At 45.9% G+C, this 24,347-nt stretch overlaps 1 protein-coding gene across 1 annotated transcript in view; it reads right to left on the reverse strand.

The window, feature by feature from the left end:
- Nucleotides 1-3,236: 3,236 nt before the first annotated feature.
- The window catches only part of DCLK3 (doublecortin like kinase 3), a 42,386-nt gene continuing 21,275 nt past the window's right edge, over nucleotides 3,237-24,347 (reverse strand). The window contains exons 2-5 of the mRNA XM_027523172.1: nucleotides 16,984-18,839; nucleotides 6,399-6,531; nucleotides 4,809-4,976; nucleotides 3,237-3,859 (exon numbers count right to left, since the gene is read on the reverse strand). Coding sequence (XP_027378973.1) covers nucleotides 3,696-3,859; nucleotides 4,809-4,976; nucleotides 6,399-6,531; nucleotides 16,984-18,839 — 2,321 coding nt within the window. The 3' untranslated portion in view covers nucleotides 3,237-3,695. The remainder of the gene's footprint in view (nucleotides 3,860-4,808; nucleotides 4,977-6,398; nucleotides 6,532-16,983; nucleotides 18,840-24,347) is intronic.

The following is a 24,347-nucleotide window of genomic DNA, read 5'->3' on the forward strand; positions in this document are numbered from 1 at the left end:
CATTCCAATCCCAAAGAAAGGCAATGCCAAAGAATGCTCAAACTACCACACAATTGCACTCATCTCACGTGCTAGTAAAGTAATGCTCAAAATTCTCCAAACCAGGCTTCAACAGTATGTGAACCATGAAATTCCAGTTGTTCAAAGCCAGAGGAACCAGAGATCAAATTGTCAACATCCACTGGATAATTGAAAAAACAAGAGAGTTCCAGAAAAACATCTATTTCTGCTTTATTGACTATGCCAAAGCTTTTGATTGTGTGGATCACAACACACTGTAGAAAATTCTTAAAGTGATGGGAATACCAGACCACCTGACCTACCTCTTGAGAAATCTGTATGAAGTCAGGAAGCAGCAGTTAGAACTGGACATGGACCAACAGACTGGTTCCAAATTGGGAAAGGAGTACGTCAGGGCTATATATTGTCACCCTGCTTATTTAACTTATATACAGAGTACATCATGAGAAATGCTGGGCTGGAGGAAGCACAAGATGGAATCAAGATTGCCATAAGAAATATCAATAACCTCAAATATGCAGATGACACCACCCTTATGGCAGAAAGCGAAGAACTAAAGAGCCTCTTGATGAAAGTGCAAGAGGAGAGTGAAAAAGTTGGGTTAAAACTCAACATTCAGAAAACTAAGATCATGGCATCTGGACCCATCACTTCAGGGCAAATAGATGGGGAAACAGTGGAAACAGTGTCTGACTTTATTTTTCTGGGCTCCAAAATCACTGTGGATGGTAACTGCAGCCATGAAATTAAAAGACGCTTGCTCCTTGGAAGAATAGTTATGACCAACATAGATAGCTTATTCAAAAGCAGAGACATTACTTTGCCAACAAATGTCCGTCTAGTCAAAGCTATGGTTTTTCCAGTAGTCATATATGGATGTGAGGGTTGGACTATAAAGAAAGCTGAGCACCGAAGAATTAATGCTTTTGAACTGTGGTGTTGGAGAAGACTCTTGAGAGTCCCTTGGACTGCAAGGAGATCCAACCAGTCCATCCTGAAGGAGATCAGCCCTGGGATTTCTTTGGAGGGAATGATGCTAAAGCTGAAACTCCAGTACTTTGGCCACCTCATGCAAAGAGTTGATTCATTGGAAAAGACTCTGATGCTGGGAGGGATTGGGGGCAGGAGGAGAAGGGGACGACAGAGGATGAGATGGCTGGATGGCATCACCGACTCAATGGACATGAGTTTGAGTGAGCTCCGGGAGTTGGTGATGGACAGGGAGGCCTGGCGTGCTGCGATTCATGGGGTCGCAAAGAGTTGTATACAACTGAGCAACTGAACTCACTGACTGAGTGACTTAGTAATGGAGCTACAACATCACATAGAAGACTAAACCTGCTTGTAGACTCAAAGGAGTAAATAGAGAAATAGGAAGAAAACCAGGAACATGCATCACTTATGGAAGCCAAGTGGAGAAGTGACTCAGAGAGTGGCCAATAGGATCAAATGATGCCGTATGAGGTCTGAACATCCTCCTTTGGATTTAGTGCCTGGGGGTGACTTTACCAAAAGATCCTCGAGTAGAAATTGGTTCCAGCTTCCAGTCTCTTTCCACATTTCTAGAGTGAGTCCCACTGTACTGCCTGCTTGGCAGTGCCCTTTCGCTAGGTGTCTGGGTCCCAGCTCCAGGGCAGCCCTCCTCAGAGCTCCTGAAGTCAAAGCACCAGCTGGTACCTATTTGCAGTCATTCTAAGTCCCTAGGGCATGTCCCAGGCTCTGTTCCCTGGGAAGCCAACCCCGAGACGGAGATTAGAGTGCTGAAGCTTCATCAGGGAGTGATCTCAGGACCATCGACCTCTGGAAGAGAAGGGAAAGCATCAGGACCAGATGAGGGAGAACTGGGCTGTGATGCAGGCTCCACCAAGGCTCAGCCAACCCCACGGGCAGCTGTGAAAGGGCATGGCCCTTCATTGTCGTCTGCTCGAGCCCTAAATGGAGACATCATTGGATGCAGGGCATTCTTAGGAGAGGGGTGTGATCCCGGGTGAGGGGACTCCTCCCAGATAAAGGCAATTCCCATTCATAGCTTAGGGCTGTCAGCCAGTACCACGCTGTAGCTTATTCCCTTCAGTCTTGAGTGGGGATCTAGGTGGCACAATTAGAATTCACTGCAAGGGTTTCTCCTCCAAGCCTCTACATTCAATCACCCTAACCTCTTCCCTTGGCTTCTCACCTAGGTGTTAACATCTCTGGATTACCTCCTGTCTGCTTTCTGCATTCTCCAACACCTGTCTCAGCAATTCCTCACACTAGAGCCTCTCCTCCTGTTCCTGTTGCTGACGAATGCACTTCTTCCACCAAAGTGACGCCTATGCTGTCAGGAAGGAACAGGCAGGGTGAGAAACCCCCACTTTTGGACTGATTTTGTGCCCTTTTGACCAGGTTGCATATAACCCTGAAAGGTCAGGTTGGGAAACATCAGGATGATGTTTTACTTTCAGCTCATTGGTACTCCCAGAGTCTCCTACTGGTACAGCAATCTGGAGTGAAATAACCAGTGACCCCACATCCTGTGCCCTCTGAGCGTATGCCCTGCAGGTAGGAATGCATCTGAACCCTCGGAGCCCCTTCCAGTGTAACCCAGTAACGGCATTTCTGACCTACTAGTGCACTAAATGGCTCCCTCCTGATCTGAAAACATTAACACAGTCACAACCTGAGCAGAAGCCTAACTTCACGTAGAAAAGACTCAGGCCTGAGGCTCAGTGACTGAAACATGGTCTAAATGGGTCCTAAAGGGGTAGGCGAAGAGTTGACTCATTAGAAAAGACTCTGATGCTGGGAGGGATTGGGGGCAGGAGGAGAAGGGGACGCCAGAGGATGAGATGGCTGGATGGCATCACTGACTCGATGGACGTGAGTCTGAGTGAACTCCGGGAGTTGGGGATGGACAGGGAGGCCTGGTGTGCTGTGATTCATGGGGTCGCAAAGAGTCGGACATGACTGAGCAACTGATCTGATCTGATCTGAAAGGAATAGGAATGAATCGATGGTTTCTTCTCTCCATTTCAGGCTGCACCAAATCTGGTTTTCAGTAGAACTAAAATGCAAGAGACCCAGACCAGCATATCCTAAACAAACAGCTCTGGTCAGTTCATCAAGGATCCATCAGCACATTTACGTGTAGACACAGGGGTTTCAGGAGACACATCTGAACTATAATTCGCTGGTTTTCATCACCAGCATTAAGAAGCAGTCAGAATACAGTTCGCTTCAGTTATCCAGAGCACAGTTTATTAATGAGGAAGGATTATGATTCAGATGATTAATTTCACAGGGGGAGTTTAAACCCTGGTAAGCACCACTCGTGTAATATGTACTATGAACTTGATTACAAGGAAGAAGCAAAACACAAATCATTAATACCCCAAAAATCCCTCACTGAGAATAAGTCTCCCCACCTCCCACGACGTACTAAAGACTTCAAATCTAAAAACCTAAACATATGTTACAACATTTAACATTAAGACTGAAGTTTATCTTTTTAAATATGCTTTAAAATACACTGAGTGTCTTCTCTCCTTCCCTTGATTCTCCACTTATGTGAAGAAGCCTTTTTCATTGTTTTTCTCCTCCATGTCTATCGTCTTCTCTGTCCCCGAGCAGGACCAAGGAGGACTGAGTAGATGCTGAGGTTGTGACTGTGACGTCTGCTCTGCAGCCCGTGTGTGCTAGCTCCGGAAGTGGTCCTCGCTGCTGGGGGGCACCTCCTTTTGTAGGTTTGCCCTGCTGGTCTTTCCGGCAGCTTCAAGCCAGGGATGCTGAAGGACCTGGTGGGCCGTGTAGCGCTTTTTGGGGTTTACCACCAGCAACCGGCTCACCAGATCTTTGGCAGCTGTTGGAATGATAGAAGGATGGAAAAATGAGATGGATGCAGATGGTTCGGAGTTTTCCTTTTCCGTACAGGAAATAAGGACACAAACATCTGTGTTAGCAACAAGCGCTGGACCAGAGCACCAATGGCCCTCAGAACTATCTGTCATGATGGAAACTTTCCACATCTGCACTACCCTCCTAGGACTGCTGAGCATTTGAAATTCATCTGGTGCAACTGACGCACTGAATTCTTCTTGCATTTCCTTTTAATTCACTGACACTTAAATTCAAATAGCCCCATGCAGCTACACGGCTACCATGTTAGACGTGGAATCGTGAGGTCAGGCCCACCACTACCACCCACGGCGCCGTCCAGCCCAACAGGACACACAGAGGCCATGAACCACACTTAAGCATATTTTAAATGTGTAAATCAAGGGAAAGATTTCACCTGAAAGGGCCAAAAGGGAGGAGGACCACACAAGCTTCTGCTCCACTAAAAGTACCTCTGACCTTCACCCTCTGACCTTCCAGAGCTCCTGTGCCCCGAGGACGCCCCTAGAGACCTGACTATTCACAGGTAAAATAAGCATCTCTAGTCTGTCCGACTCATAGACACTTCTGTATGTGAGATGGCTTTGATCTTTCCAAATGAGGATTCCACGTTTCTGATATTTTTCCAGTTCTGAGGTTCTTCAACTGGCTTTGAGAAAAGTATCTGGTCACTCCAACTGGTGGTGAGACTTACATCTCAAAGCAAGTCGTGTGTTTGGGATGCTATGGAGATCTACACAAAGCTAGCAGGAAATAAAGGAAAGCAGAGGATGTGGACGGCCCAGGTACCGTAGCCAGTTCTCTGGGTATCGTTTCACACGTCTGACCTGAAAACAGGCTCTGCAGTCAGATCCCAGAAGGGGCTCGGCTCCCCACCCCCACCCCGCTCCTGCCTGGGAAGCCCAAAGTCTCACCATCAGAGATATTGTCCCAGTAAGGAGCCAGGAACTCAAAGCGGCCGAGCTGGATGATGTTAAAGAGCTCCTCCTGGTCCCTCTCTGGGCTGCGGAATGGGGGGAAGCCACACAAGAGGATGTAGAGGATCACGCCTGCGGCCCACATGTCCACCTCCAGCCCGTAACCTGTGCAGTGGAGGCAGACACACATCATCTCTTAGCTGCTATCTTGGTATGGAGCGGGTCTCAAAACCACACATTCAGCCAACCAGACAACTCTGTGTGTATCCATCCTGATGTCTCTATTGAGTCAGTGAGTTCAAAATTTAACTCACCCCGTTCCCATCTCCCAAAGAGCTTTCTTTTCCAACACCCTGTGTTAGCTGGCGTGAGCCCTACTGCCCTGGCTTCCCACAGTTCATGTAGCCTTACTTGTTTTCTATTTTCAAATATTTATTTACTTATATGTTTATTTGGCTGTGCCAGGTCTTAGCTCCGGCGTGGGATCTTCAGTCTTCACTGTGGCACGGGAACCTTTTGTTGCAGCATGCAGGAATCTAGTTCCCTGACCAGGGATCGAACCTAAGTCCCCTACATTGAGAGTGCAGAGTCTTAGTCACTGGACCACTAGGGAAGTCCCTAGCTTATTTGCTTTCTTTCCTCTCTGACCCAAGAGAGTAATGCCTCCATTAAAATGTCCATAGTCACTCACTACTCTCCTGTCACACTGTCACCACATTAGCACAGCAACTCTGCTGGCCACACTGAGTTCACATTCGTTTGTGGGGAACCCAGGCTAACCCTCCCCATCCAATTGCACTTCCCTCTGCTCTACTGAGGCTGGGTTTTCAAAGTCTGTACCACCCAACTTCCATGCATAGGCTAATCTCTGTATCTTGGCTTCCCTGATGTATTTGCTGCTGGGATAAAACTCTCTCTTCTCCCCACCCCCAAGCTTATAACCCATCTAGAGCTTTCCCATCTTTAGCCATCATAGGTGGTTTAACTGATTTCTCCTGGAGTACAAGGATGGCTAATTATAATTATTCACATACTTGGAGCCATATAATAATGATGAAGATGATTTCCTCATATATCCTTTACAGAGTCTATCACTTAAATAGTCCATTGGATCCGTAAACAATATGCAATATACATATATTATTCATGGGGTTTGAATTGGGACCTCCTTTTCGTTTAATTGCGAGGTTAGAAAAGGAGTTTTAAAGCCAATTACCTTAAGAACTGCTCCATATCTCTCCCTTAGAGGTAGCTTTGGGTGAGTGGCTAAATGACCTTGCTTGCTTGAGTTTCCCATTCAATTCTCCACCATCTTTCATCTCACTGTCCCACCAACACACATACACACACACACACACACACACACACACGCAATCTCTTCTCTGTAATAAGAGCAGCCCTGATGAGGAAAAAGTTCTCATGCTTTGGTCAAGGAGACCTACTTCAAATATTTAATATACAAGTGCAAATGCAGAGCCAATCTCTGAGATTTTTAACTGCTTCATGTTGAAAAATGTGAAATTTAAATATGAAAAAGTAAACACTGGTTAGTAAGCAAGTGTAACTCGAGCCACGTGTAACTTTTACCTTTCTCAGAGAGGATTTCAGGAGCTACATAAGTTGGAGTCCCACACACAGTAAATATAGGCCTCACCACATGCTTTGCAAGACCAAAGTCAGCCAGTTTCAAGGTGGTAGATTTGTCCTCATTTCGCTGAACCTGTAAGAAACCAAAATCCCCAAACCACCAAAATTGTGATGAGAACAAAGAAGGAATAGAACAACGAACATAAAAATTCAGGACAAGCAAACAAGAAAACACAGGTGCTTATAGATTAACCTGACACTGACAAATTCAACTTGATCTCAGTGACACTTGCTTACTAAAGAACCAATGAGTTAGATTTTCTCTGCTGTCCAATGTGGTAGTACCATACTGTCACAGATGGCTATTTATTTAAAATCAAATCAATTTAAATCGAATTAAATTAAAAATTCAGTTTCTCAGATGCACTAGCCACGTTTCAAGTGTTCAAACGCTGTCTGTGGCTAAGGGCTACCATAGGACCACGAAAATCTACAACATTACCATCATGACAGAAAGCTCCATTGGGCAGCACTGAGTTAGAACAAGGATCAGTGATGTTTTGAGCAAGTGTGTGCATGCCTGCTCAGTTGCTTCAGTCGTGTCCAACTCTGTGACCCCATGGACTGTAGCCAGACAAGCTCCTCTGTCCATGGGATTCTCCAGGCAAGAATACTGGAGAGGGTTGCCATAACCTCCTCCAGGGGTTCTTCCCAACCGAGGGATCGAACCCAAAAACTGCAGGTGGATTCTTTATCAACTGAGCCAGCTGGGAACCCCATTTTCTGAACACAGACTAGCTTTAACGAGAGCTAGAAAAAATGCTGTGGGTAACACAAAATCTGAGCAGAGGAAAAAAAAGGAAAGGAAGAGAAGTAGGAAATGGAATGAAAAAGTAGGCAAATAAGCAGTGGAGGCTAAAATTATATGGTTTACCTAACAAACACCTCTGTCACGTTTCTTCAAGGCCAGGCGTTGTTTATAACATATTGCTACTGCTAAGTCACTTCAGTCGTGTCTGACTCTGTGTGACCCCATAGACGGCAGCCCACCAGGTTCCCCCGTCCCTGGGATTCTCCAGGCAAGAACACTGGAGTGGGTTGCCATTTCCTTCTCCAATGCATGAAAGTGAAAAATGAAAGTGAAGTCGCTCAGTCATGTCCGACTCTTAGCGACCCCGTGGACCACAGCCTACCAGGCTCCTCCATCCATGGGATTTTCCAGGCAAGAGTACTGGAGTGGGGTGCCATTGTCACATAATCCTCATTGCAGTCTTGTGAGGCGCTCACATCCCCATGTTACAGATAAGGATATGGAGGCACGGTGACACAGTAAATGGTGAGCTGCAGTTTGAACCCCAAACACTTGGGCTTTACAGTCTGTGCTTATAAATTGTGTATGACCCCAGATCTTCCAGCAAAGGGTTATTTCTGTTGCAGGAAGCAGCACTTATTGGGGCTGGAGGGCATTAGGCAGGGCTCTGGTTCTCCCTGGGCCCCATCAGTCCCACGGCACAGTGACACCCAAGAATGCAGGGCGGGCAGCCCTGCCCCCCCACCCCCACCCCCGATCTCCCCAGACAAGGGTAAGTGCTCCAAATATGCTTTGGTTCCTGCCAGAGAGCTTACATCTCTGTAAGCAGAATATGTCTTAATCACTGAGCCCGAGTCACCATTGCGCAGGCTAATCAATGTCTCCATAATTAACCTGACCTAATGGTATCAAGATTGCCCAGAGAAATATCAATAACCTCAGATATGCAGATGACACCACCCTTATGGCAGAAAGTGAAGAGGAACTAAAAAGCCTCTTGATGAAAGTGAAAGAGGAGAGTGAAGAGGTTGGCTTAAAGCTCAACATTCAGAAAACTGAAGATCATGGCATCTGGTCCCATCACTTTATGGCAAATAGATGGGGAAACAGTGGAAACAGTGTCAGACTATTTTTCTGGGCTCCAAAATCACTGCAGATGGTGATTGCAGCCATGAAATTAAAAGACGCTTACTCCTTGGAAGGAAAGTTATGTCCAACCTAGATAGCATATTCAAAAGCAGAGACATTACTTTGCCAACAAAGGTCCATCTAGTCAAGGCTGTGGTTTTTCCAATGGTCATGTATGGATGTGAGAGTTGGACTGTGAAGAAAGCTGAGCGCCGAAGAATTGATGCTTTTGAACTGTGGTGTTGGAGAAGACTCTTGAGAGTCCCTTGGACCGCAAGAAGATCCAACCAGTTCATTCTAAAGGAGATGGCTCCTGAGTGTTCTTTGGAACGAATAACGCTGAAGCTGAAACTCCAGTACTTTGGCCACCTCATGTGAAGAGTTGACTCATTGAAACAGACTCTGATGCTGAGAGGGATTGGGGGCAGGAGGAGAAGGGGATGACAGAGGATGAGATAGCTGGATGGCTTCACCGACTCAATGGACGTGAGTTTGAGTGAGCTCCGGGAGTTGGTGATGGACAGGGAGGCCTGGTGTGCTGCGATTCATGGGGTTGCAAAGAGTCAGACACCACTGAGCGACTGAACTGAACTGAATGGAAATCATAGATGTAGAGCTAAAACACTCTTCTGCTTTGGTCTGTGTGTGGAGACAGACAACAGCCCTGAAGAGGACTGGGGAGGTAATTATGAGAATAATTTACAATAGAAAATCTAGTTTGGAAGGGAGGGACAAAAAACCACATGCTGACTTAAGTTTCCAGATGGGCCATCTTCATGAATCCCATTTGCTGGGTGACTAATGAAAAAAATCTGTGCCTTGCAAACATATGTAAATATTCCCAACCAAATGATCAGCAGTAAAAGCATGTGGCTGATTGAATACACCAAAATAAACCATGTACACCTTTGCAAAATAACAAAGACACCCTCCCCTTCCTCAAAGAAACCCCCTGATTCTAAAACCTGGCTGCATAACAGAAGGAGCAGATGAAACATGAAGGAGACTCAGTCGTTCATTTTGAAAATTTTCATGAGATTTATTCTGAAAATGCATTATGTTAAAATGTCCATGTGCTGATAGACATATTTTTCAAATACCAAATCTGTTTTCTTAAAGAAAATATTTTATGGCTTTTCTAAAATAATATATTGCTTCTTATCTCCCTTGCTTTTCTCTTCAAGCCTCCAAATGATGAGACCCACAGCAGAAGCTGAGGGGTGGGTAAGATCTGCAGGGCTGTTTGTTCCTTCCAGAAAGTGAGATGCATCGTGTTTCTAATTCTTCTGTCTCCAGCCTCTGCTGTCATAAGTTATGTAACATTTCTCAGGGCTGTCAGGGTGGCTTGAGACTTCTTGTTTACTTCACCTACAAGACCAGCCTAACTACATTTAAGCTCACACCCTGACAGTGTGAATTTTGTTTTGGGCTTTTTGTTTTCCAACAGGCACTTCACAGTCTTGGCTTTGGAACCGTTCTTATCTTAATCCTTAAATTCATATGAGTGACATCCTTCTGGAATAACTCTTCCTCCTAGAATTTGTGGAAAAAAATTTTTTTTAATTGAAGTATAGATTGACTGCCCCGACTGGCTCAGCAGAAGAGTCTGCCTGCCCATGCAGGAGACAGAGATTCGATCCTTGAGTTGGGCAGATCCCCTAGAGGAGGAAATGGCAACCCACTCCAGTATTTTTGCCTAAAAAGAAAATCCCATAGACAGAGTCCAAAGGGTCGCAGAGTTGGACATGCCTGAGCACACACACAAAGTTGATTGACAATGTTGTGTTAGATTCTGGTATCCAGCAAAGTGATTCAGTTACATATATATATATTTTTTTTCATATTCTTTTCCAATATAGTTACTTATAAGATACTGACTATAGTCCCTTGTGCTATACAGTAGGACCTTCTTGGTTAGCTATTTTATACATAGTAGTGTGTACCTGCTAATCTCAAACTCCTAATTTATCTCTCTCTACCCTTTCCCCTTTGGTGACCATGTTTGTTTTCTGAGTCTGTTTCTCTTTTGTAACTAAATCCACTTGCATCATATTTCCAAGTCCACATATAAGTGATATCGTATTTGTCTTTCTCTGACTTACTTCATTTAGTATGATAATCTCTAGATTCATCTTTTTAAAAAATATTTTTAACTTTTTAATTAGAGTATAATTGCTTTATAATGTTGTGTTAGTCTCTGCTGTCCAACATGAATCAGCTGTATGCATACATATATCCCCTCCTTGAACCTCCCTGTCATCTCCCCCATCACACCCCTCTAGGTCATCACAGAGCGCCCAGCCAAGCTTCCTGTGCCTTACAGCAACTTTCTTCTAGCTGTCTATATTACACATGATAGAGTATCTATGTCCATGCTGCTCTCTCACTCATCCCACTCTTTCCTTCTCCCTTCTTCTGTGTCCACAAGTTCATTCTCTATGTCTGAATCTCTCTTCCTGCCCTGCAAAGAGGTTCATTAGTACCATTTTTCTAGATCCATGTATATGGGTTAATATTCCATATTTATTTTCCCCTTTTTGACTCACTTCATTCTGCATGACAGACTCTAGGTTCATCCACATCTCTACAAATGCCCCAATTTCATTCCTTTCTATGGCTGAATAATATTCCATTGTATATATGTACCACATCTTCTTTATCCATTCATCTGTCTATGGACATTTAGGCAGCTTCTTGTCTATTGTAAACAGTGTCACTATGAACATTGGGGTGCATGGATCTTTTCAAATTAGAGCTTTCGCCTTTCCCAGATCCTTTGTGCATGAATGGGATTGCTGGATCATAGGTAACTCTATTCTTAATTTTTAAGGAACCTTTATACGATTCTCCATGGTGGCCACAGACAATGTACATTGTGCAGAACTTCTGAAACCATCAAATTCTCCACCCAAATGGGCAACTCATCTAAAACATCCTCCCACCGGGCTATCATTCACTTTGGCTGAAATCTCATGATGAAAAGATCCCACAGCTTCACGTGGCAGACCATACTGATTATAATCAGCTTAACATGTGAGGAGGTTCACCCCATGCTGATTCAGAATTTCATCCTCACCCTTGTTTTCTAAAATCTGCCCTCTGGGAAGGACACACCACTTCCAAAGATGGGAAACAAGTACCAGGACCCTCCCCCCAGGTCACCTCTGGCTTCTCTAACAGGCTCCCAGGTGGTACCTTCCTGGCCCATGCTTGGCTGAGGGCCCGCCCACAGCCCCTGTGCCCGCATCCGACCTTGCCCTCAGCCCAAACCTCCATTTCTCTGCCTACAGGTCTATCTAAACTCACTTCTCTAGGTCACATTCCTTCTGGGGCTTGTTTTCAATTGCCCTCCAAGACAGAGTGTTAGAGATTATATGTTACTTCAAGGACCGTTGATCCATCTAGGTCCAAAGTCCCTTTTCCCAGCCACACCAAACTCCCCTTCTTTGAATCCAGGCAATCTATATTATTTACATTAGCAGCCCAGTCACATCTAGACTGTCTCAAAGATTCAAGAGGAATCATTCTTTTTCTGAGCCATTAACAACTTCCTCTCCTTCAAGGCACAGCAGTCTGGTTTTTTAAAATTAATTTTTGGCTGTGAAGGCACAATTTAAATATGATCTTGCAATGATCATCTCTGAACAGTAGGTGGCAGCACAGTACAGACCAAACAGCAAGCGGCTGCCCTAAGAAAAGGGATAAAAATCTTATTTATCTTCAACTTCTTACTTGATCCTTCATGTTTCCTCTGGCCTTCTCCCTCCAAGTTTCCACTTCTAACTGTCCATGAGGACTGGAATGACCTTAAAAACCAATTCACATGGAAACTCCAATGTCTAAAATCAACTTACATGTCAACAGCAAAAAAACAGCAAAAAAAAGCATGACTGAAACAATCAATGGGGATGAAATTGTCCCTGGGACCTGTCACATGACCAGCCTATGACATGCCTCTGGTGTCTACACATCATCACTTCTCCGGCTCCTGTTTGCTTCTCCCAGGGCCCAGTCAACACCACACAGCACATTCCAACCCCGCCAAGGGAACACAGGCTGACAGAGAAGCAATTAACGCTGATATTTCAGCAAGCTGGAAATTCTCATAATTAAAACTTCTTTTGCAAGCTCTCAGGAGTCTACATAGCCCTAAAGGAAGAAGGAAACTAGCATCTTATCAAGAAATATGGTCACTAGAAATAAAGTAAGCTCAGTAACACAGCCCTAAAATTTTACTCTAGGGCCCAATTACCAGATATAAATATTTCTGCTGGTGAAAACAACATGATAAGCTTGTTGGATCCATTAAGAGTTCTTGGCACATTCTGGAAGTCTCTAAAGGCAGCCACCATCAGCCATGTAATCAAAGGTTAGTTCTGACATCATCACTCTCCCATTTGGCAGAGACAGGTATTGATACAGACAGTAGCCATCCATTAAAGGAAGAAACAATCACGTTGATAATACAAAGCAGAATACAAAATTAAAGATGACCCAAGAGCATTAATTGATGGGCAGCAGTCACCATGGTGATATTTGCTAATATTAACTCTCAAAAGACCAGCCAAATTTGCAACATAATTATAATACCAGGAAATTTAGAGATGACACCTTTCTAAACCCAGATAATGAGCTTATTGTCAAATCCAACACTCCCCAGATCTCTTTCTGAAAAACCACAATGCACCGATGCTGAAGTAGCATTGAAATTCTGACGTAGTATGTTGAACTTCAAGTGAATGTATGCTTAGTCATGTCTGACTGTTTGCAACCCCATGGACTGTAGCCCACCGGGCTCCTCTGTCCATGGGATTCTCCAGGCAAAAATACTGGAGTTGGTTGCCATGCCCTCTTCCTTCCCGACTCAGAGATCGAACCCATGTCTCCTGCATCTCCCACATTGGCAAGCAGTTTCTTTACCACTGAGCCACCCGGGAAGCTCATGTTGAACTTTACTCACCCAGAAAAGGACAAACACAGTTTAGAAATGTGATAGGCCCATTCATTCAGAAAAATGCCAGCTGACAGATTATCCACAGGATACAAGAGATATTCCCCTATGCCACTAAATTTGGCTCAGATCTGTGGCTTTGTACAGCTTCTGAAGGGGCCACACCATCATGAAAAAAAAGCTTTTTATTTAAAAACAAAAAAAGTGGGCTTTCTTAAAAAACAGAAAATAGGGTCTAAATATTAGTTACAATTAACACCAGTTAACAACTCATGTACTAGTTTGAAAACATAGCTATGCTGCAGTTTTCATCTCTCTCTCAAGATACACGCACACACACACACTTCACTGCCTTCAAGGGCACTAAAACATATATGAACTGAGATATAAATCCCTGAAGAGTTGCTGAATGACTTCTCTCAGGCAGTTAGCTTGTCCACACTAAATACACTCCTTGAAGTTTTTTTATTTCCTGAAGCAAACCTCTTCATGCTATCTGCAAGTGCTGACTTTCTTCATTTAAAAAACTATTGACAAGTCAGTCGCTTAACACAAATGAGAGTCTCTCCTGCCCAAGAGATGAGCCAGCTTGACAACCTGGTTCTGGGACCTCGCAGAGAAAACTCAAGCTCAGATGACTGTCCCCTAAAGAAAACGATCCTACAGGGTAAACAATCTTACTCCACATCCTCAAGAACATGTATCAGTGTTCTAATGATTTTTTAAGCACAGGCCCAAAGTGTCCCACACCCAGGCCTCTAATCTGAATCATTCCTGCTTACACAACTCAGTGAAAACAACAGAGGATCTATAAAGAACACTGCTCTATCATGATTTTAAAGTGGCCACTGTAAACAGAGTGCCACATTTCACACACAGGGAATACTTGGGCTCAGACCCCAAAGAAACAGAAAGAAACTAAAAAAAGTTTGAGGACACTCAACTCATGCAAACATGGAATTCTTCAAGATTTCCTTGGTGGTTCACTGGTTAGGACTTGGCGCTTTCACTGCTCTGGGCCCAGGTTCGATCCCTGGTCAGGGAACTAAGATCCTGCAAGCCTCTTAGTGTGGTCAAAAAAAAAAAGCAAAAATGAAATTTTTCAAAGGGAGATTTACTCAATGGTAATTCAGATCACTCAGGCAGTTAGTCAGTGTTCTGCAATTCTATGAATTTAGGCAAAAACAAAGTTGTTTGATTGAAGGGTCAACAAGACCTCACTTCACCAGATAATTTGCTTGACTCACTCAGAGTTTCATTCTGCTTGTGGGAGCAATTTAGGCAGATGAATGTACTGGGATGATGTTTCCAGGCTGGCTCTACAACCATGAAATAAAAGGAAACAGGCTAATTCCCTGCCCCCGCCCCAGTAAAAAAAGTACGGTTTACAGAGACCATTGTCTCCATCTTCTCCAGCTTTATATGCAGCAATCTGGCTTTGGAGTCTTCCTCATGATGTGCACCGTAGTATCAGACTTGTTCTTAACATCTTAATAATGACACCAGCTGCCGCTGATGGAAGGCTTGCTATTCACCAGGCAGCACACTGGGGTCTATATTCATCCACTCATCCAACTGATATTTATTGAATATCCACTATGTGACAGAACTGGTCTAGGTTTCACGGTACAGTCTGAATAAAACAATGTTCCTGCTGTCCTAGGACTTTTCAGGAAGAGCAAAGAGAGAAGAGACAAATAAATATGAAACAGATCAGGTGGTGATTGAGGTTACAAATAAGAAGGTGGAATAAAGGGCCAGAGAGTGACTATGTGAAGCGTGCTGTCCTAACGAAGCCCACTAGGAACACAGCTGAAGCTCAGAAACATGTTCAGTTGATTGCCTCATCACAACAAGCGAGGAGGTGCACCTTGGGGATCCAGGCGTCTAAGCAAGAGGGTGTTCAATGAACTAGTAAGATCTGGGCTGTGCCAGCTAATTTGGAAGAGGGTTCAAGAAAGTAGGATTTTGCAGTGAATTGGATACTGTCAGGATGTGAGGGTAATTCTGTGACTGGGCACCTTGGTAATTCTTATCTAGAAGGTGAGAAGAAGATGGGGCAGTGAGTCAGTCCCCAGGAAGGGAATATGTAGCCACACTTGTGGTCTGGACTATCCTGTTCTTATCTGGATTTGGACATCATGATGAAGAGGCCTTGCTTTTGTCTGGATCCATCAAATGGCTACCCACTCCAGTATTCTTGTCTGGGAAATCCCATAGGCAGAGGAGTCTGGTGGGCTACAGTTAGTTCATGGGGTCGCAAAGAGCTGGACACGACTGAGCACACATCATGGTCCCAGAGTGACCTTATTTCACGTGGGTGTTTGGGGAGATGGTTTGAATCCAAAACCTGAACAGCTGAGCTGTGAGTGGAAGGCTACCTCCTGGTGGTCTCGGGCTAATTGCCCCTTTCCCGCGAACAATCCACCCTCAACCGTACAAGATAGGTACCATTACTATTTCTTATTCATAAATGAAGAGACAAAGCCCCAGAGAGACAAAAGGGCTCTAGAGGCATCATGAGGCTCATGATGCTAGAGGCTCATGGAATCATAGTTTCCTGACCAGGGAGGAACCCTGACCCTCGGCAGTGACAATGCTGAGTCCTAACCACTGGACCACCAGAAAATTCTTAGGACCAAGTCTTTTTAATTCCTGTGGCAAGACATTTTCTTCAAAAGGGCCAGGGGGCTTTCAATGGGAGCATGGGCTCAAAGCCTACAGGGGAAGCTGTTACCAGCAGACACCCTTAACACCTAGGCCAGAAGATGTGCAAATGCCCAAGAAATGAAGTCCATGTGATCACTGTCCAAGTGAAAATACTCTTCTCCCAGGGATGAGGAAACATTTTCCTTTCTGTTTAAATTGAAAGGCTACTTTCTCAATAATTTAATCAAAACCCATTTATTTCCACAATTTTTGAACTATAAGCAAGTTTTACATAGTGGAACAAGTATGTTAAAAAAAAAAAAAAAAAAGACCATAAAGGTAATGTTCCAGGGATTTCCATGGCTGTCCAGTGGTTAAGACATCCTGTTTTTACTGCAAGGGGTACAGATTCAATCCTTGATTGGGGAACTAAGATCATGCATGCCACATTCTATGGCCAAAAAAAGGAGAGAAAATTTCTTAGTCTGAACAAAAATGAAAATATAACATATCAACATAAAAAATTATATACATACATATATATATATTATATTATATATATGTTATGTTCTACAGGCTTCCCAGATGGCTCAGATGGTGAAGAATCTGCCTGCAATGCGGGAGACCTGGGTTTGATTCCCGGGTTGGAAAGATCCCCTGGAGGAGGGCATGGCAGCCCACTCCAGTAGTCTTGCCTGGAGAATCCCCATGGACAGAGGAGCCTGGTGGGCTACAGTCCATGGGGTCGCGAAGAGTCAGACACGACTGAATGACTTAAGTTGGGCAAGCACAGGGATGTTCTATAGTCCAAGGGTAACAAAATTGGTGACCATTCCTATGTTTTGTATCTCTTTTTTTTTTTTTTAATTAAAAAATCATTTTTGTCTGCACCTTGGGAAATGTGGGATCTTAGTGCCCAGACCAGGGATAGCACCTGGCACCCCCTGCATTGGAAGCATGGAATCTTAACCCCTGGACCACGTGGACAGCCCCTGTCCCCCTGTTCATCTTTCCTAACTGCCCTCTCCCACCAGGGCAGGGCTCACCAGCAGATTCTCCGGCTTGAGGTCCCGGTGGACGATCCTCTTGTCGTGCAAGTGCACCAGCGCCTTGCACAAGTCCATGAGCATGAGGGCGGCCTCGCGCTCGGGGAACTTCACACTTTCGATGATGGCGTCGAACAGGTCCCCTCCCTGCACGTACTCCATGATCAGGTAGATCTCGGCGTCCGTTTCGTACACTTCGTGCAGTTTCACGATGTTGGGGTGAGAGAGGCTCTGAATGATGAGGATCTCGCTGTCCACCATGTCCTCCTTCCCCTTGAGCTTGGACTTGTCGATGATCTTCATGGCGTAGGCCTGCCGGGTGCCGCGATGCCTGCACTCCTTCACCACCGCAAAGTTCCCGTCGCCGATCACCCGGCCCGGCTCGTACTGCTTTCGCACGTCGGCCGCCAGGATGCCCGCAGGCCGCCGCCTCCTGCCCGGCCGCTCCGCCTTGCTCTCCTCCGGCCTCGTCTTGGGCTCCTTTTCGATTCTGGCTGGCGGCTCATCGCGGGGAACCATCATCCTCCTCGCTCCGGACACCCCGGGCTTCTTCTCCTTCTCCGCCTCCTGCTCGTCCCCTCCGGTCCTGGGGAGCTTCTCCGGATCCAGGTCAGCGTGATGCTCCCTCCGGAGCCAGCCTCCCGGCTTGCTCCTGCCTGTGTTCCTGCCACCTTTCTCCTCTCGGCGGGGCTGTGCTTCCCCAACAAAAACGTCCCTCTTGGCCTTGGCTGCAGCAGGGGGATGACCCTCCTGGCCTCCGGGGTCTCTGTCCTCTTTCTTGTCGACGCTTTTGCTGGGTCTCCTCGGTTCCTGTGGGGGGTGCCCAGGACTGCTCCGGGGACCCTCCTTCCAGCCTTCTTCCCCACCCTGGGGCTTCTCCTCCGGGGACCTCCGGCAGCTCCTGGTCCTCACCAGCCTCTCCACGTCGTAGCGGGGGCACCTGCCCAGGTCCAGCTCGCTGGTGCCCAGGGACAGTCGCTCCCTCTGCAGGCCCTGCTGGAGCTCTCGCTCCCGCTTACACTTTTCACACCTGATCAATTCCCCCGACGTCTTTTCGATCTCCACCGCCAGGTGCTTCTCTCCACTGGCACGCCTCTCCAGGGCGGCATCCTTGGGCGCCTTACTGCCAGATTCGGGCTCCCACTTCCCCTTCCCCCACTTCTTCGGGGTCCTCACCCTGTCCTCCCCGGGGGTCTGCTCCTGGGGTCTGATGGCCGCCGGGGACCTAGCAGCCTCACCGCTGCTCTTGGTGGTCTCGGTCTCCCCACAGGGGTGACCCCCCTTCCCAGCTTTGCTGTAAAGTCTGCTTCTCAGCCTTAGAGAGGGGATCTGGCTGTGCTGCTGGGTCAAAGTCAGAGCCCGGGCTTTGCTGGGGTACAGTTCCTCTATAGCCACCTGGATGTTCTTCAGCGTCAGTGGCTCTTTGCCCACCGCTATGAAGGCATCTCCTTCCCTGAAGAAATCAGACACACTCCTGATTTCCCGGCCTTTGAGGTTGAACAGCTTCCTCACACGGTCACTCTTCCACCTGGGAAAGCCCAGGGCCTCTGAGACGTCGGCCAAGAGCTGCTCAAAGGTTTGCACCGATCGCCTATTGAGGAGCAGGGTGATCTTGCGGAGGGGGTGGCTGCCCACCTTGACCACGGTCACGACCCTGGGCTTCAGCAGGCTGTTCTCAGTGTTGACGGGGTGAAGGCCACTCTGGGGGCTGAACGCAGGCACCACAGAGCTGCGTGATCCCAGGAATGGTTTCTCCAGGCTCCCTCGGCCAGCAGGCAGCCAGGTGCCCTGCAGCTTCCGCTCCGTGATTCTCGAGCTTAAACATTTTAGAGAATGTTCACAGAGACCTCGATGTCCTATGGGGGGAAAAGGACAATACAGTATTAGTCCGGTTGGTTCAAAGAGTCCTTTGACCAGCTCAGTTGGTAAAGAATCTGCCTGCAATGCAGGAGACCTGGGTTTGATTCCTGGGTCAGGAAGATCCCTTGGAGAAGGAGATGGCAACCCACTCCAGTATTCTTGCCTGGAGAATCCCATGGACAGAGGAGTCTGACAGGCTACAGTCCATGGGGCTGCAAGAGTTGGACACAACTTAGCAACTAAACCACCACCAAACCTTTACTAAGATTGTTTTCCCGGTGGCTCGGGTGTAAACAATCTGCCTGCAATAGCAGGAGACACATGCAGGAGACGCGAGTTTGATCCCTGGGTCGGGAAGATCCCCTGGAGGAGGAAATGGCAACCCACTCCAGTATTCCTGCCTAGGAAATCACATGGACAGAGGAGCTGGGAGGACTACAGTCCAATGTGGTTGCAAAAGGGCCAGCCACAACTCAGTGATCAAACAAACAAACAAAGTCATTACTAAAGATGACTGATACTGTCACAGGTTAGACGTGTGCTTGTTGAGGATCTGCTTGAAACAATGGAGCCGTTACATGTGAGATCTCCTGCCCAGTCTCCTCCAAGAGCGGCCAGGAATGCAGTATGGAGTTTGCACTGGGCCTGAGGTGCCTCCCCCAAGTCCCCTGGGTACCAGGATGCACCACACCTGGGGAGCCCCTTCTAGGCAAGGCCTGACCCTGAAGGCAGCTCCCACTATCCTAAAGTGACCTGACTTTCAAAAATCTACAACTGAGATAAAAGGTCCAAAATTTGCTGCCCAGGAAATACCAACAAGAGGTCAGAACTTTCTGGAACCTTAAAAAACCCAAATCTTTTTTTTTTTTTTCCTGCTAAGTCACAAAAGATTTTTTTTTTCAATTCAAAAATAATTGAAGTACAGTTAATCCACAATGTTGTGTTAATTTCAGGTGTACAGCAGAGTGACCCAGCCACACACACATATATACGTATCTAGTCCTGTCTAGATTTCCTCTTACCTCTAAAGAATTCAAATCTTACCCACCTCTTTGCCAAGAACAGTTTTCTTAGCTTGACTTTCAGGGTGAGGCAAGATGTGAAGAGGTTATAAGCACAGATCTGGATTTGAATCCTAGAGTGGCCACTGACCCTATTTGTGAACTTGGACAAATTACTCACAATCTGTTTTTTTTTTTTTTTTTCATGTATTAAGTGAGAATGATAACACCTTCCTCCCAGGATTTTGGGGGAGAGTAAATGAGGAAATGATTATGATTCACTTGAGCTTGACACATGGTAAGTGCACAGTGATGGTCAGTTATTAATACTGTCCTTGTGATCTTAATATCTCTCTCGTATGATCATTTCATTCTGGTAGCAAAGGACCTCATGGGCTGAAATGACACGGTAGTCTTCTCCATTATCAAGAAAAGGAAACAAGGAAATCAGAGTCATTTTATTCTTCAGAGCTTTAATAATGAGAATGTGCTCATTCTCATGATGTTTCCTGATAAACTGACTAAATGAATAAAACAAGACTCTGTATTTCCTCGTCAGATATACCCAGCTTTACCTCATTTTATTGTGCTCCATTTTCTTATGCTTTGAAGATATTACATTTTGTATCAATTGAAGGTTTGTGGCAACCCTAGGTCAAGCAAGTCTATGGACACCATTTTACCAAATGGCATTTGCTCACTTTATGTCTCTGTGTCATATTTTGGTAACTCGCACAATATTTCAAATGTGGTCATTATTGTTATATTTGTGATGGTGATCTGTGACCAGGGATCTTAGATGTTACTCCTATGGCTCACTGAAGGCTCAGATGATAGTTAGCTTTTTTCTTTTTTCACCAGTAAGGTATTTTTAAATTAGGATATGTACCTTTTTTTTGGCTGCTCCAGATCTTTTTTTTTTCTTTCCTTGAACTGAACACATTTATTTTTTAAATTAATCAATTTAATTGTAGGATAATTACTTTACAATATTGTGGTGGTTTTTGCCATACATTAACATGAATCAGCCACGGGTGCACACGTGTCTCCCCATCCTGACCCCCTCTCCCCACTCCCTCCCCACCCCATCCCTCTGGGTTGTCCCAGAGCACTGGCTTTGAGTGCCCTGTTTCACGCATCAAACTTGCACTGGTCATCTATCTTACATATGGTAATATACATGTTTCAATGCTATTCTCTTATATCATCCCACCCTCCCCTTCTCCCACATAGTCCAAAAGTCTGTTCTTTACATCTGTGTCTCTTCTGCTATCTTACATATAGGATCGTTGTTACCGTCTTTCTAAATTCCATATATATATGTTAATATACTGTACTGGTGTTTCTCTTTCTGACTTGCTTCGCTCTGTATAATAGGCTCCTGCTCCAGGTGTTAGTTGTAACATGTGGGATCTAGTTCCCTGACCAGGGATCAAACCCGGGCCCCTGCATTGGAAACACAGTCTTAACCACTGGCCACCAGGGAAGTCCCTGTACACTGTATTTATTAAGACATAATGCTACGACACACTTAATAGACTATAGTGGAGCATAAACATAACTTTTATATGCACTGCAAAATCAAAAACATTGTGTAACCCACTTCATTGGGATAGTCACTTTATTGCAGTGCTTGGGAACTGAACTCGAGACAGCTCCAGGGTACAACTGTACTTGAGACAAAAGTGGTTTAATTTTCATTTCCGCCCAGGGTAGAAAAGGAAACATAAAAATGATAGAATACGGAACTCAGTTAAAACCCAAGGATGGGCTGCAAATTATTAAAGCTGCCCCGCAGGACCCCTATGTCATATCCTACATGCAGGAACCTGCCATTTAGGCTTCCTTTAAGAAGTTTTAAATGATTATTTTTAAGCGCCTCTGAATTGTAGCAGACACTCCAGTTTTGCCAGGATGGGCAATTTGGCCCAGCATATTGACAGAATGTTGTGGTTCTTCTTTTTTTTTTTTTGGTTTTTAATTATAACATACAATCTGTTCTGAGATGATTTCCATCTAGACACAGGTGTCTGATTAGATGACACGTGTGGCCCTACTGATTCTTCCCACATGCCATGAATTTACAAGCTTACCAGTCACGTTTGCAGTTAAACTATTTATTTACAGAGGTCTGTCATTCCTTTCTTCTCATAGTCTCCCTGATTGGCCTCCATTTTCGGCTGAGAAAGTTGAGCTGAGAGAGCAAGAGCAGAGGTCTCCAGGAGTTGCACTAGTTCCCGTTTCCTCAGGAAACAGGAAGAATGCCAAGAAAGGTGACCCTCAAACGCCTGTACACAGAGGGATTGCTGCTGCTGCTGCAATCGTGTCCGACTTCAGTCGTGTCCGACTCTGTGCGACCCCAGAGATGGCAGCCCACCAGGCTCCCCCGTCCCTGGGATTCTCCAGGCAAGAACACTGGAGTGGGTTGCCATTTCCTTCTCCAATGCAGGAAAGTGAAAAGTGAAGGTGAAGTCACTCAGTCGTGTCCGACTCTTGGCGACGCCATGGACTGCAGCCCACCAGGCTTCTCTGTCCATGGGATTTTCCAGGCAAGAGTACTGGAGTGGGGTGCCATTGCCTTCTCTGACACAGAGGGACTAAGTCTTTTCATTTGTTTTCCTCAGGGTGCTTCTAACAGAGTGGGACCCTCAATACATTTGTCAGGCTAAGGAAAGGGAAAACATGTCTGTGGCTCAGGTGGTAAAGAATCCGCCTGCCAAGCAGGAGATACGGATTTGATCCCTGGGTCAGGAAGATCCCTGGAGAAGGAAATGGCTACCCACTCCAGTATTCTTGCCTGGAGAATCCTGGATGGAGGAGCCTGGCAGGCTAGAGTCCATGAGATCCAAAAGAGCTGGATGGGACTGAGTGACTAAACAATTCCAGGAAAGGTTCAGGGCAGAACCAGGAGGACAGGGAGCATTCCGTGAATACATGAGGGATGCAGGAGAGTTTAGCATGGAAGGGGGTTCAGGAGGGGCCCAGTGGAAGTCCAGGAAGATCCCATACAATAGTACTCTTGGAGTACAATAGGAGACATACAATAGTACTCTTGGAGCAAGACAATCACTGTGGGTCACACATTCAATGGTGACTGAGGATGACAGAGGCAAGTCAGGATGAGAACTCAAGATCCGAGATAGTGAGATTTCAGAGTCCAGGTGTAGTGGTAGATGACTTGGCCTGCGGTACCCAGAGTCGGGATGGGGGAGAGGTGGCCATGCCCTGGGATAGCTGTGCCCCAGCTGGTTCCAGCAGACCCTAACTCAGAACACATCCTCATTCTTGGTGGTTAGGAGAGCACTCTGGGCTCACTCCATCCCTGAATCCAGGAGAGGCTCCACGGGGGTGGCCTCCATCCCAGGGCACAGGCACAAAAGATATGGAGACAGCGTAGCTAAGTCTCTGCCACACCACCATCACTCATGCACAGCCCACTGCCCTGGTGTTCTCAGTTCAGTTCAGTTCAGTCGCTCAGTCATGTCCGACTCGTTGTGACCCCATGAATCACAGTACGCCAGGCCTCCCTGTCCATCACCAACTCCCAGAGTTCACTCATATCCACATCCATTGAGTTGGTGATGCCATCCAGCCATTTCATCCTTTGTTGTCCCCTTATCCTCCTGCCCCCAATCCCTCCCAGCATCAGAGTCTTTTCCAATGAGTCAACTCTTCGCATGAGGTGGCCAAAGTACTGGAGTTTCAGCTTTAGCATCATTCCCTCCAAAGAACACCCAGGACTGATCTCCTTTAGAATGGACTGGTTGGATCTCCTTGCAGTCCAAGGGACTCTCAGGAGTCTTCTCCAACACCACAGTTCAAAAGCATCAATTCTTCAGTGCTCAGCCTTCTTCACAGTCCAATTCTCACATCCATACATGACCACAGGAAAAACCATAGCCTTGACTAGAGAGACCTTTGTTGGCAAAGTAATGTCTCTGCTTTTGAATATGCTATCTAGGTTGGTCATAACATTTCTTTCAAGGAATAAGCGTCTTTTAATTTCATGGCTGCAGTCACCATCTGCAGTGATTTTGGAGCCCCCCCAAATAAAGTCTGACACTGTTTCCACTGTTTCCCCATCTATTTGCCATGAAGTGATGGGACCAGATGCCATGATCTTCAGTTTTCTGAATGTTGAGCTTTAAGCCAACTTTTTCACTCTCCTCTTTCACTTTCATCAAGAGGCTTTTTAGTTCCACTTCACTTTCTGCCATAAGGGTGGTGTCATCTGCACATCTGAGGTTATTGGATATTTCTCCTGGCAATCTTGATTCCAGCTTGTGCTTCTTCCAGCCCAGCGTTTCTCATGATGTACTCTGCACAGAAGTTAAATAAGCAAGATGACAATATACAGCCTTGACGTACTCCTTTTCCTATTTGGAACCAGTCTGTTGTTCTCAAACTCCCTTAAAACCTCTGTGATCTAGAGCCAGAGTGAGAACTTGGTACCCCTCCTCCCCAACGTAACTAGGATCTACAAAGGTAGCACTTCTGGTTTTG

Source organism: Bos indicus x Bos taurus, chromosome 22, assembly GCF_003369695.1.
Source record: "Bos indicus x Bos taurus breed Angus x Brahman F1 hybrid chromosome 22, Bos_hybrid_MaternalHap_v2.0, whole genome shotgun sequence".
Lineage (NCBI taxonomy): Eukaryota > Metazoa > Chordata > Mammalia > Artiodactyla > Bovidae > Bos > Bos indicus x Bos taurus.